Source organism: Melospiza georgiana, chromosome 21, assembly GCF_028018845.1.
Source record: "Melospiza georgiana isolate bMelGeo1 chromosome 21, bMelGeo1.pri, whole genome shotgun sequence".
Taxonomy (NCBI): domain Eukaryota; kingdom Metazoa; phylum Chordata; class Aves; order Passeriformes; family Passerellidae; genus Melospiza; species Melospiza georgiana.
Window position 1 is genome coordinate 3,482,373 of NC_080450.1, and position 15,194 is coordinate 3,497,566.

General features: G+C 40.0%; 1 protein-coding gene across 1 annotated transcript in view; it reads left to right on the forward strand.

Moving 5' to 3' along the window:
* Positions 1–15,194, forward strand: part of PITPNC1 (phosphatidylinositol transfer protein cytoplasmic 1) — a 74,784-nt gene that overhangs the window by 50,849 nt on the left and 8,741 nt on the right. The window contains exon 6 of the mRNA XM_058038747.1: positions 8,479–8,574. Within this exon, the coding sequence (XP_057894730.1) occupies positions 8,479–8,574 (96 nt within the window). The remainder of the gene's footprint in view (positions 1–8,478; positions 8,575–15,194) is intronic.

Here is a 15,194-nt window from a genome sequence, read left to right on the forward strand (position 1 = left end):
ATCCTCTGTAGAGGAAGGGTGGGAATGAGCAGCCAGCAGCTGCTGATCAGAGAGGCTCAGGAGCAGAAGGCAGGAGGTCAGTCAGGCTTTGCTGTGCAGAGAGCAAAGCAGAGTCTGCTTTTTCTTGCAAAAAAAAAAAAAAATAAGAATAACTTTCACTAAAGCCCAGCATGTAAAAATTGAACCCTTGGGTTCATACACAAATATGTTTCTTCCTGTTTCGTTTTGGTATGCATTGGTTGCAGACTTGTGGGAAGAGGTTTCTTGTAGGCATGAAAAGTTTAAATGTCTGGAAATTTGATCTGTAAGAGAGACAATGATGGGGTGTTTGAACTCATTCTGGTAAAGGAAAAAGGCAATCAAGCAGATTTTAAGGGGTCTTAGCACAGCCTTGCAGTGTTTTGGGGTGTCCCTGCAGCAGCCCTGGGAAGAGGAAGGTGTTCTGTTCTCCAGGTGGGAGGAACATTTCCCTCAGGCCCCTGGGGCTGCCTGTTACTGAGGCTGACAGCTGTTGCACTGCTTATGGCAGAATAATTACATGTACAAGAACAAGGTGGAATTTGGAATACTGCTTTTGGCATGCAGACACTTTCCCACTGGGAACATGACAGGGATCATCTATTAACCACCAGATACCAACCACTCACAGGGGCTGCCTCTCTAAGCCAGATCAGTGTGGAGTTAAAAAGAAGTGTATTACATTACCAGCTAGATGAACATTGTGTAATTTATGCACTTTTTAATGTTCACTTGTGTTTTTTGGCAGCACTTTAATTCAGAGCAAGCCCACGCCTTTGGTTTTGGGAGGGTGCAGACTAATTTTCTGGTGCATTCTAATGTCAGCAGTGAGCAGACATGGTCTGGGCTGCTGTCTGACAGAGGAAGAACTGAAGCTATTTAAGTAGAGTGAATTCTTTCAGTGTGTCAGCTTGTGGCTAAAATACTGTGAATCAAACCCTGAACAGTATCCAGCCAGGGAATTCAGATGAAAGTGGCACAGAGGTGGGATACTCCAGTGATGTAAATCAAAGAAACTCTATTCTGCTTGAATCCAGCTCTTCCAATGTCATTTTTACCAGACTGCCAGTGGGGCAATATCATATTACCTTTCTATTGCAGCACCTGAGTCACAGACTAAGGCAGTGTTTGCCTAGATTAAGAGATTTCACTGACCCCTGCTTGAACTGAGGAGGAGAAAGAGCAGCTGAATTAGAGGGTTGCACTCCAGCCCTAATTTCCCTGATTTTGTAATTCTGAGAGCTGTGCTGTTCCCTGGTGGGAACACAGTAAACCAGTGAAGATCTACATTTTTGTGCTCCCATGACCTTTATCTGGGACCACAGACATGACTGGTACAGCCCTGAAATGCTGGAAGGTTCCTAAATATGGAGAGGCTTCTGTTAATCCAAACACCTTGGAACCAGGAGCAGGAGTCAACCTCATTTCCATTGCTCAATGGGCAGGCTTAAACCTCCCCTAAGAACTTGCAAAGTGCATTTCTCCTTTGTGACAGACAACTTTAGATTAAATGTCACTGTTTGTCTGGGTAGAAAACAACAGGAAGCATAGCACCCATTCCTATAGATTTCCATAGATACCCTTATTTTCCTTCATTGCAACTATCAGCCTTGTTCTGATGAAGAAATAATGAATCCAAAAAAAACTTCTGTAAATTTTGCAGTTCTAATGCAAAATAGACTAAATGAATATTAATGTTACAGTAATGAGGGCAATAATACAAATCTGTTTTTAACTCAGCTATTTCTCAATGTATTTTTTTAGATCATAGAGATTTTTTTAAAATCTTTGCACTCTGATCTATTCTTCCATACTGTCTGATAAAGTAGATATTGATTGTGAAAAGCAATACCTGGACATCAGGATACTAAAACTAATTCCACTGATCCATGGAAGAAAGCAATATAAATGGCCTTGGGTTCCTGTCATTTGGATGTTATTAGAATTATTTCATTTAACATGTTGTGTTGTCTGGTATAATTCTACCTAATTATTGCAATATATCTTGATGCAAAGTTCCTACTGATTTTTCTTCCCATTTGGCATGACAGAAGATAGTAGTGATACTAGAGAAACATGGTATCTGCTCTGGAATCTGATTTTTCTATGTCTTAGAATTCATTTTAAGCTATTTGAAATGTGTTAAAGCATTCTTGTTCCAATCTGTTAAAGTTTGTGGTTGATTTGCACAAATATAAATACTGACAGAAGAACAATGGACAATAAATATCTTTATTTAGGCAACCTTGTGTAGTAGTGCAGAACCATAAATCTACTGAGCTGTGATTTCAGTGCTCAGAGCAGCTGATTTTAATGTATCCCATGTAGTTGTTCCATGGCAACTCTATTCTTAGAAAAACAGAGCCAGTGTTGGATGAGCATGTGAGTACATCAAATATTGTCCCTGCTACCTTGTAGCTTTACAGCTTCATTAACACTGTCAGAAATTGGACCAGTGAGTCAGGCCAGTCACTATTTCCTCTTGCAGATCTTTTAAATTAAAAGTCAGCTTCTTAAAGAGAAATTTTATTTTGATTTTACTTTTGTTTTAAATTACAAAATGGAATTTTTAAAAATTAGAATGGAGATGGAAATGACATGGGAGGTGGCATCTGTAGAGTCCATGGAAATATTGCTTCCCTTTGTACCCTGGGCAGTGCTGGGCAGGGGAAGTGCAGGGGCTACAGCTCAGTGGGCACAGAGCAGTGCAAAAGGGCACAGCAATCACACCCTTCTCCCAAAGCAAAATTTGCACTTTGGGAATTTGAATATAGATAGATAAAGTCTGTATTCTGAATATTTAAACCATAAGGGACATCTCACAGAGAGAATTCTTACATGAATGAAAGGGTAGAGGCGCAGGCAGGAGGGTGGGAGTTACTGCTTGTGTGTCAATAAATTGGGTGTGTGCTTTCCATGAGAACACTTCCTCAAGCTCTTTTTTATTTGGACAGGTATTTTCTTTCATCAGTCCGTTGACTGCTCAGTATTTGTGTCACAAAGGACTAATTTAGTGGAACTGTCATCTCCCTCTCACTGTTTCAGTGTGCACCACAGACACAGGTTTTGGTTTTTTCCTTTTCGTGGGGAATGCACCAACTGTGCCTTGCAATCAGCTGTGTTGGTTCCAGGCCACACCATATGGCTGCAGTGGCTGCAATCAGTGCCCAGCCATGTCACACATGGCAGAGCCACCCTGTCCCTGCCTGTCACCCTCTGCTGCTGGGAAATGCCTGCAAGGCAGTGGAGGTGCAGCAAAGGCAGGCTGGGGACAGACACTGCTCAAGCAAATCACAAAAACATTCCATTTATTCCATTTTCCTATTTGTTGCACAAGCATCATTATGTTTGACTGATTTCTGATTTGTTTTGTTTTGTTTTTTAGGCACAGAATTAATTGCTGCTGATATTTGGGCAGTGATTTTTTGCCATCTGATGGTGTCTGGGGAAAGCAAAAAAAAAAAAGTACAGCTTGTCAAATAATTCAGAGGTTGTCAATAATGAAAATTCACAGTATGTAGAATTTCCTGTGCCTTGCTCTTTGTAGCATAATATTTTTCTCTGGAAAACTCAGTGTCTGGATCTTGATTATGAAACTAAAGTAAAATAAATTTTAGATATGGCAGCTAAAAAGAAAATCCATTTCTAGTTTGGTTGAGTTTAGGGTGGCTTTTTCTCTATTTTTGTCTCCTATCTTAGTAATGTGGAACTAGGTTGTAACAAACTTGAATATAGCACATGGAAATTAAATGTAAATTCACTATTTAAGGCAACTGCCATGAAACACTGATTTCAGCTGAAAAGGATTCAGCTGTGCCCTGGTTTAACCTGCACCACAGGATCTCACTCTGGAAACTGTCAAAAGGATTGCTGGGCATCACTCAAAAGATGCAAAGTCAAAGCAAGGGACACTTGGAGGGTGGTTTTATTTGCACCTGGACTTTTCCTGTATGATGGTACTGTGTATCTCATAATTTGCAATGATTTTATGATGCTTTTCCCCCTCTAAAAAGTCTGAAAAGATGAAGGCAAACAAGTGGAAAGGTTGGTCTGCAATTCCTCCTGAGGGAAGAGCTCTCTTTGTTGAAGTGCAGATCCTGTGTCCCAAGCACATATGGCTATCACAGAACATATGACAAGGCCCACACTGACAGAGTGTGAACAAGTGAGATGGTTGTGCCTCTACTTTTTCATTTTTCTAAATGAACTACTGAAGTTAGTCAGTAAATCTGGCACTTGAACTGGATGTGACTTAAAAAACTAATCCCAGTAAATATTATAGATAGTCTATTGAGGTCTTGGAAGCACAGCTACTTTGGCATAATTACGTAAAAATCCAGTTCTCTGTCCAGAAAGCACAAATCTTAATGAGATATTTCATAAGAGATGGAATAATAGGGGAGTCATGACATGAGATCAAAAGGAGCAGGGAGCAAGGCTGCAGATAAATATATAACTGCCTCTCCCACTCTGTGGCACACAGGGATATTCCCAGCCAGTTCAGGGAGCCAAATTTTCTTTTCTCAAAGACAGATTCAATCTTTTTCCATAGAAAAATTGCTCCCAATTATGTGTGTCCACATAAATAGTTTTATCCCATGAACAGGTTCGAAGTTGGTCAATTCCTGTAATCTCTGCCCAAATAAATCTCAAAAGGAAATTAGGGAATTTGGAAGTAGCTGAGGTTGGAGCATGACTTACTGAAAAGTTACACACTGATTGAATTCCATGGGTCAAGTTCTGAGTTCTGAGGATTTTTCCTTCAGAAAAGTGAGAGCTCCAGTGCTCAAGGTGTGCAGCAACACTCTGAGGAGCAGCCAGTGATTCTGGCCACGGCAATCTGCAGAGATGAGAATTTCAAGGTGGAGAGTATATTTTGTGCATTTTTCTAATGGAAGAAAAGAATTATTCTTGCAGTCCTCACCACAATTACAGCCCTGCCATGAATTAGCTGTCTCTTTACAGCCTTCTGACCACAAACTCCTTCTGTTTAGGCTGGAAAAAAAAAAAACATTTTGTAGTAATGACAGAGCCAAACACCTTTCCAGCTGGTAATCCCTTGGATGGCTCCTTTGCTCTTGAAGATGGAAAACAAACATCACAAGAGAGAATCATGTATTATGAAACAAAGCCAAGCCAGAGGCACAGATGTGACTCTTGGAGTCCTGGTGGTGCAGATGAGTGAGGAGTTTGCCAGTGTGGATGGAATAAATGCATTCAGCAGAAATTGGCTTTATGCTGTTTATATCCAATCCAGGTCAGCTATGGAGATTGGCCATAAAGTTATATTTTAGATTAACTACATCTGAATAAAATTGAAGCCAGCAACTTAGCCTAAACATAGAAAAAAATAAACAGATAGGAAAAATGCTTGTAGAAAATAGGATATTAAATTTCCCATCATATCCTAACATGATTTTCTGTTCTGACTGTGGCTACCAGGAGAAGGGAAGTTGCTAGCAAAGCATGGGCCAGGACATGTCCTTGCAGGGCAGGAGGGAAACAAAGGAATGAAATTTAAGTTCACCAGTCCTTACCTTTCTGCAATATCCTGGATGAGCTGTTATTCTTGAGGTTCTGGAATCACCTGCCTGGGGGGATTTTGTGTACTTTTCTTTTGGTTTCTGGTTGGTTGATTGGTTGGGTTTGAAGTTGGTTGGTTGGTTGGTTGGTTGGTTGGTTGGTTGGTTGGTTGGTTGGGGGTCTTTTGTTCTTTTTTAGTGGTTTAGAGTTTTTTTGGTTGTTTTTTTCGTTCTTGGTTTGTTGGTTGTTTTGTTTGATTTTTTTGGGGTTCTTTTTGTTTGGTTGGGGTTTTTTGGTTTTTTTTTTAATTTTCACCAGAAGAAACTATTGACAGTCATAAAGGCCCAGTTGAAACCTTCCTCCCACTTTCTGTCATTCTGTGGGTGATGTAGCCTAAACCATGCTGAGTTTTCATTCCTCCTAGGAAAGGGAAATATATAAATGTTTGTTGTAAAAAAGCTGTCACGTTACTCTCCCCAAAATCAAACCAAAACCCACGGCAAAAAGGCCTCTTCAGTCTGAATGTTGCTCTTTGTTTTCCATTTGATTGTGTATATTAATCTCAATTAATTACTTGGCTTCCAAATGTAAAGCCTGTCCAGTTCTTTCCAATATAATATTTAATATTCTGTCTTCTACATCATCTTCTTAAGGATACAGATTGTTCTTACCATTCAGTTTCTGCACATTTGCAAATACAGTTGCACAGATTGGGAGCCTTATGCTTCTTTTTGTGGCCTTTAATCTTTTCCTTTAAAACTTTTCAGTTTCTTTAGTGTCTTTGATCCCAGCCACAATAAACCCATCGTCCCTACAGGATTTCAGGCAATCCAAGATTCTGTGGCCAAGAGAGGCAATAAGAGAATTAGAGCTAAGAAAGAAATCAGTCTTGTTCTCTAATGACTTCTTATTTTCAACTGCTGATAGAATGAGAAGATTAAATCTCTAGCTGCAAATCTTGTGAGGACAATCTGAGAAAAGGAGAAGCATAAATGATTAGACAACAAGTTCTGCTGGCAAAGGGAAGTAAGAATGTCATTCAGCAAACTTCTGGAATAAAGGAAATGGTCACAGACAGCCTCGGCAGCAAATAAGGCATCGTTGAAATGGTTGAAAAATTCCTCCTGGTTTTGACAGATTGGCAAAGGCATCTGTCATCCCCACTTCCATCACAGCATTTTAAAGAGAGAAAAGGAATTTAGAACTATTTCCATACGAGGTGAAATATGTGGATCAAGTCTGGGACAGAGCAGGGCACATTTCTTTGCATAAGACACTGGGTAATAATCTCCATTTACGCCATTGCAAATGGGCAGAGATTTGCATGTGCTTGAATTTATGGGGCTTGTTCCTAAACCATGCACAGATTCAAAGCCTCAGCTGATCTGCTAATGTCCACTTAAGTCCCATTTCCAGTATTTTAGAGAGATTATGGTGAAATGCATCTTACTCCAGAAATAGTTCAACTGATTTCGTCAGGGGCTGCTCTGTATTTCTGAATTTGTTTAGGAAAAAAGCAAGCAAGGGAGCTTATAAAAGGTGACCTATATTATATATATAAACACAGAAGTGATTTACACCAATGTACCCAATTCAGAGAAGGAGCACAACAGGAGAAGGGCTTTCCTTCAAAGTTCCACATTGTTCAAATAATTAACATATTTCTTGCAAAACAACAATTGCAGAAGGATAATAATACAAATAAAACCAGGTTGGAGTTTCTCAGTTCTTCAGCAGTTTCAGATGTGTGAATATGTTACATCCAGCTCAGTGAGCATTCAGTGCTGCCTGTTTTATTCACTACCAAGATAAGTTAAAATTGTAGAGTCAAACTTCAGCTTTTCCTGTATTTGAAAGACAATTTCCTGAGCAATTTTCTTCCTACCAGCTGGTTCCTGTGTTCCCTGGAGTCCATTGCTCTTTTGAATGCTTTAAATGGGCAGCCCCTATGCTTTCAGAAATAATGAAGTAGCATTTCTGTTACTAAAGTGTTGCTGGCATTTTGTATTTTTAACTGTTCCTCTAGAATTTAATTAAATCAAGAGAGCATTCAGGGCATATATTTAAAAAAAAAAAAAAAAGAAAACAAAAATATTTTTGCTTCCTGGAAATATCAGCTATAGAACATTGTGCCCTAAAGGAAAGAGCACATTGTGAGCTTATTACTGCTCCTGACAGTGGATGCACAACTTCCCTGAATTTCATGGCACTAATTCATGGTAGCCTTTTAGCTCAGCGCTGTTTCCAAGTCTCAGAATCATGAGGAAAATGTATTGCAGACACAGTGGGTCACTGAGATGCCTAAATAATTAAATTATGGATACAGGCACAGAAGGATATTGTGCTGCAGCTGCAAATGACCTGGATTTTCAAAATATCTCCATCATTCACCTTGCATGGAACAGGAGGCTTGTGTTCCAAACAAGGTCCTAAAGGATTGAAATGTGTGTGCATGGATGGGCTGGGGAAGCTTGCAGCTTCCACTGGGGCAGTTCGGCCACAATTTTCATTTTCAGTGTAACAACAACTCTGACTGTTCCCAGCAAACACCTGCACATTGCTGGAGTCCTTAGAGGGGAAAACCCCCTGAGACCAGAGAGTTGGGTTTTTTACAGTGACAGACTCTAGTACAAAGAATGGAGAATACAGTAAAAACAATCCAAATTGTTGACCTTGCTGTTTTTAAGCAAAGTCTCCATTCTAAAAAAATCCAAGGAAGAGCAGCAGTGGGAGCAGAAAGTGCTGAACACGATGTGAGCAGTAGGGTGGAGAATGTGTTCCTGCAAAAACTCGAATATTTTACACAAAGCTGTTCAGGCACTTGCCTAAAATACATTCTGTTGCACAAGTCATTGAAACTGCTTGTAACAGTTATTCCAGGTGGATTTTGTGAGGATGCTGTTCTGTAACAGCCTTGAATTTCTTTAACTCTTGCAGATTTTTGACAAAGAAGCAAAGGATCTGGAGCGAGAAGTCTGCTTCATCGATATTGCCAGCGACGAGATTCCCGAGCGCTATTACAAGGAATCAGAGGTAAGAGGCAACTGGGCTGTGAACATAGGAATCACAACCTTTTTATTTTTGTATAAAATCTTGCTGCTCAGTAATATCTCAAGAGCCTTTGGTCAGAGGGGAAGCAGCCAGCAGCCTCTCTGTCCAGATTGCCCAACACTTTCTTTTCCAGATAATTCTTTGAAATGCTTTCCTACCCTTATCAGAACACACCCTGAACCAGACCTTTGATATTCACCTGAATTAGTCCAAACCAGAAAAGGCCCTTCCTTTGCACTGTGAGGCTCAGTGAAGAGTTTGCAGATCTGAGCACTTTTAAACACCCCTGCTGTCCTGACTTGCATCCCACCCTGATCAGTGAGCCCTGCAAAGTGCCCAAGCCCAGCAAAGCACAGATGTGCTGCAGTGACAAGGGGCTGATGCACAATTACTTGAAGGGAACAATGTCACAAGACCAAGAGGGACCGGAGCACACTGCAGACTGCAGCAGATCTGCCAAAAAGCATCAATGGCAGCAGGCAGAGTCACTCAGAAAACTCCCTGGGAAATTGCTCCCATGTATATTTGATGGAGCACATCTCTGAAGAGCATGCTTCTTCTAGGTCAATGCAATTCACTGCTTGAAATCAGCAGCCACCATGCAAATGAAGATGAGGTCTCAATGTTTTAATCTCAGAGTTGATAAATGATGGTTCACAACAAGCAGCTAGAGAGGAATGATCAGATCTATGCTCGCATTTAATTTTGGAGATATGATTTGCCTCTGGAGCCAAGTCTATATTCATAGCTGGCACTGAGTATGGCAGCTGTTTAACTATCTAAAACGAGACTACATAATCATTTTTAGGATAGAAAGTGAGGACTTGCCAAGGAATATATTTCTATACTATAGGAGACATGATTTTCTGACTAAAAATATCAAGTACTTTTTATCTTTCCATTTATATAGATCCTATTTTGAATGCTGTGTACGGGTCATAAAGCAAAACTGTGCCTACAGTAGAATGAAAAGTAATTTTATTACTTTCTTTAGATAATGAAACCTATCTGTTTAGTACCAAAAATTATATAACACCTCATGAAACAGCTTATTGGTCCCATCATCTTATCTGAGCTCCACGGCTTCTGGTTCCATTTAGGAATGAGCTGCTAATGGAACAGGTCAATAATATGACTGTACTTTAAAGAAATCCTGTGAGATTTTTCATCTCATTCTCTGCACTTCAGAACCTGTAAACACAAAGGTGACAACCAGTTTTGCAACTTTCCTGCTTGTTTTTAATAGCCAACCATTAAAGCATAATTTCCCTGTGATTAATCTCCTGATACAGAAAAACAGGCTCATTTTAAAAGAGAAAAGCATTTCAGAGTCTTTGTGATGCTATTTCAAAGTCAAATTTAAAAACCAGATTCCAAGCGAAATGGAATTTTATATGGGTTTAAACAACAAAAATAGCCCAGCATCTGTTGTTTTTTTCTGTACTGATGGATGATTTTTCTGTTGACTACCAAATTCTGTTTCAGAATTCATACAGAGCAGCAAGAACACCTTTAGTATTTAACTGTGTACATGCTGTAACTGATAGTGAATTAGTAATAACTGAAAACAGTGGATCTTCCAAAGTTTACAACCTTGGGAGTTTTTATGTTACCATATGACGAACATGAAGCCAAATTCCCATTTCTGATGAGGCCTCCTTCATAATTTAGAGACTATAAAAAGATTTTTTATGTTTTTAAATGTAATGTCCGTCTGCTTTCAATCAGAACAGTAATTCTATGCAAATGAGAAAGGGTTTGTGTTTCCCAAATAGCAGCTTCAGATAAACCCAGCTTGTGTAAGCTTTTGAAAGGTATTTTAGTTGCACTAATAACAACAATTTGGCTGCTTTTAAATCATGTAATCTGAACTGATACAAAGTTTAAAGATTAAAAGTGAAGTGCAATCCTCAGGATTTAACAATTAGATCCCACAGGATAAATGTCCTGGCTCCCATCCAGAAAGACCAATGAGAACAATTTTAACTTCAGGCATGCCAGTAATCTCTTCATTTCAGTGGCTCTTCCACAGGCTTAAAATACAGCAAGTTCTTTTTCAGGGTCAGCATGTTTGGCAGCTTCTAGAAATGAGCTTTAGTTTTCTTTACACCCTAACGAAAGCTCATTCCTCTTCAATTAAAAATATACTTGAGATTTAACAGCAAATATCATTATTTAGCTGTAATACTCCATCCTAGAGAGTGGCTTAAATAATTTAAAGCCTTCATACACTATTTTCTCTGCTTGCCCTGTGCTGGGACTTATGAGCCTGATAGAAGGTAGGAGGACAAAGCCACTGTGTCCTCCCACCTATGATCTAAAAAGTAGTTTTTCAGTTGTCCTGACATGAATCTTAAAAAGAGATTTCATTTTCATTTCCATAATAGTGATTCACACATAAAAAGACAAAATATATAAATAATCCTTGTATGTATAATATTCCATTTGAGTTGAACAGCTCATTCTCACCGGTGCTGGGAGAGGAAATGTGTTCCACAAAAATGTCCTGGCTGAAGGGAAAATGATTGAATTCAACTTTGTGCATATTTGCTTTTCTCTCCTTCTAAATATTAACTAAAATTGAAAAGTGAAGAATCCAGTTAGCTGGAGGCTTCTGGAGAGCTGCTGCTTCATTGCAGGACACTTCAAGGGAGCCTCTCCCAGGAACACTGGGGGATCTCTGGAGCAGAATCCTCCAAGTGATTGGGATGCCCTTAAGGATGAGGGGCTGGCAGAGGGCACAGGGGACTGAAATCTCCAGGTCAGTGGTGAATCAGGAGGCAGATTTGGGAGCTATTACACACCCACAGAGTGCAGCTCTGTCGTGGGGCTGAGCTGATTTCTGCCTTTGTGGAAGGCTGGAGGAGGTGAAACTGCAGCAATTCAGGTATCCTAAAGCAGGTGACCTCCCCTTACCTTCATGAGCATCTACAAACTCCATTGTGAAGCAGCCACATCTCAAATACAGAGCTTTCTTACAAGTGTGGGCCCAATCCTTCAAGTTTTAAGTTTAAATGTGAGGTTCCAAATGGAGAAAGGTTAATTCTAGACCCCAGCTAAGAAATTTACCTGTTTGTCTGTGAGGAGCCCTGTGTTTTCCAAACCTGCATGTACATATTGCATCAGGGACAGAATTTTGTTTTTCTGTACAGAGAATGTACCAGGCAGGTAAGAGTAGTTGTACATTTTGTGAAGTCATTTCCTTGTGACTTTAGCATCAATGAATATGTATCAGCAGCTATATAGACAGATATATTTGTCTGAAATATAGAAAAGAACAAAGCTGAGCTGTGCTGAGGAGTGAGGGCCCCCAGTGAATCATTCATGAAATGAAACATTTACCGTGGCTGTGAGCTACTGAGCAAAATGTTCAGTGCGAACATATTCAAGTTCTCAGAATTAACAATGTTTCATTTCCTGTTTATAACAAAGCAATGGAGAGCTGGACAAATGGAATAAACTTTCCAGGCTGCTTCTAAACAGATTCCATGCAGCTGCTGCAGTTTTCTTCTTCCATTGCTGGCTTTTCTCCTTCAGCACAGCTGCTCTGGGACAGGTCCACCTTAGGGCTGTCCAAGTGCTTTCAGAGTAGCAAAGCCTCTGTCACATCACTAAATGATGGCAGCTGAAACAATCCAGTAAGTGTGGGCACCATGTCAGCTCAGGAGTTCAGGGAAGGATATGAAAAGTATGAATATTTCCTTTTCCTTACTCACTTGGTGTGTGAGTTCACATAAAGGCTGGCTGGATTATCATATTTTAACACCTCAGAACTGTCCCAATATTTACAGTTCTTAAGTATTTAGCTGGATCTTCCAGAAAATACCATTTAATGGAAATTTTTTTAGAAGTCCTTAAAAAATGACTCTACATAAATGTCTGTGGTAGCATCTCTACATCAATAAATCTTTCCTGAGCACTGCCTAAAAAAGCTGAAATCTAAAACCTAGCAACTACAGCTGATGCTGAAATGCCAGATGACAGGTATTAAACCCATGATTGGTTCTGAAATTCAAGATAAAACAAAATGGTCTTCAGCATAAAGAGGGAAAAAATGATTGCACTTCAAAAGCACCATGATACTGCCATAGGAGTCTGAAAAATTTAATCTGAAAAAATTCATCCAGGCATTAAAGAGAAGGAAGGATCTGAGAGGGCAGGATGCATGGCACAAGCAGGGTGCACTCTCACCTCTGGCAGCTCCCAGTCAGGCCTGGTACCATGGCAGAGCTGAGGGCAAGGGTGCCAGGCAGATTTGCAGGTTTTCTGTAAACAACAAATGCATTTCATTATTTAACTCTGAGTACAAAGGAACAGGTCAGAATTAATTGTAAAAAGGCATTGCAAGAACCCAGGGCTGGGTTTGCTTCCTGGAAAGGACCTTTCCACTCCACGTCTGATGCACGTGACATCCGTGAGGGAAGTTAAATAAATAAATGCTAAATGATAAATAATAGACTCCATCAATAAACACATTGACTCGAGCTCTAAGTAATAAAACCTGGGAGAGTGCTAGGTTTGAATCCATATCCCACATCCAGAGGCTTTTATTTCATTGTAATTTTACATTTCATTCTCAACTAAGCCCAGCTCACGGGTTGTGATGTTTCTGCTCTGCTGGCAGAAGTGCTATTTTTAAATCACTCTGCACCTGGCAATAATGTATTGCAAATACAGAGTAGGTTTTGCTCCTCTAGCAAAAGGATTTGCCAGATGGGCTTTCCTAATAAATTGTGTCTGATAAAAGGACAAGAAGGTTATTTAAACAAAAAGATTTTAGCTGTGCCATTACATTTAAAACAGATTGAGGATTTTGCCAGTAGATAAATCAAGGGGAAAATAGTGAATAGACTCAGTATTCTTTGCATGATGCCTTCTCTGGGAAGAAAGGCATGGGTGTCTAAAAGCAAAAATAAGGAACACACAAAATTAATTATCTAAATAATAACATAAAAGTGGGGTCAGAGCAAAGTTCAGCTTGCACAGCTTCTAGGTACAGGAGAAAAGCTTCAAGTACGTGTGCCACAAGTGCTGCTGAGAGAGGCAGTGCTGGGTACCAATATAATTTCTGTTTGCTTTTAATGGAAAATTATCAACCCTGCCTCATTTTTTTGTTATAGAAGGACCTTGTGTGCCTAATTGCAGAAACAATTCCAGGTTGTGAGTCTAAATTTAGCAATTTGAACCCACGAGTCAGGAACATAAAATCATTCTTGTCCAAGTTCTCATTAATTTCAGTAGGCTTTGGATCAGGCATTGAAGAGCAAATTATGAGCAGTCCTGGTTCCACCAAAGTCCTCTGGCATGGCCTGCTGCCCATGGCTGTGGTCAATAGCACAGGCCTAGGAAAGGTGTAAAAATATAGAGTGAAATGTAGAGAATCATCCCCTAAAGGCTTCCTTGTATGATCCACAGCACAGAGACAGAATTTGTGTGTTTCTAAACCAGCCATGATGTTGTTAAACATGTAATTTTGTAGCAGCTGGGTTAAAGCTCTGGGATATTAGTTTTCCTTACAAGGGCTCACCTCTGTCAAACATTTGTGCCCTTTGAGCTGATGGCCCAGCCATGGAATTCTCAAGTTGACTTTGCCCATGTCAGTGTGCCTTGCAGCCTCTGAGTCTCAGCTCCCTGAGCAAGCACTCAGGAAAGTCTTTAACACCTTGATCTTTCACACAGCAGCCTGGGAATCTGCTCCTCTGAGCTCTGGCTTCCATTCATCAGGCTGCAGTTTTATAGTAGCAATATGTTAATGTTTCCAGAAAGGCAGGAATTTCCCTAAGAGCTCTTTGATGGGAGCTGCTGAACTGGCTCTTCCCATGGAGCTCTGCAGCCAACTTGTGACTAATCCTCATGTCCTTCAAGAAAAAGGGACAGAGTTAAGGGATGCAGAGGTGCCATCTCTGGGTGCTGTTAAGGGAATTTGCACCTGGGGCTGATGGCATGGATCAGTTGCATTGCAGTTGGTGGGTGATTTGTGGGCCACCAGGTTCAGAGTGATCCCCACTGTGTGTCCCCTTGTCTGCTGGGTTAAACTCACCAAACCAAACCAGACCCAACCCATAAAACTTGGCAATCAGCAGTTATTCATTATTTCATTTTTAGTTAGAATTTCCTGCTATTTGATACCAACTCAAATTGATTACATTAAATCCCTTTGGACTGCACTGAAGTTTCTCCATTATAGCTCTGGTTATCTCTGAAGGATTGTGAAGTACAACACTCAGAATTATTAAAGAGTGTATCTGAAATGCTGAATCAAGGCAATGGCTCCATCACACCAGCACTGTGTGTGTGTGTAAGAAATAGCAGACCCTGACTTATAGGAAACTATTTTCCTTTTTAGAGATCCTTATTTCACAGTGGAATATTTTGCAACCATATTTGAAATTGTATTTTCTGTAATTTCTTTTTTTAAGGAACCTCCAACTAGAATGTTGTGTCTTTTTGAATATTATGTTTTCTTCCCTTTTTGCTTTTTATTGGTGTTATTATTATATTGATTGCTTCAGGCAATGATCAATTATTAAACAGCTCTTTCAAAGACCAAATGTGTAGATCCATCTGTGGTTGAGCTCTGTTGGGTGACAAGATTGGCAGCA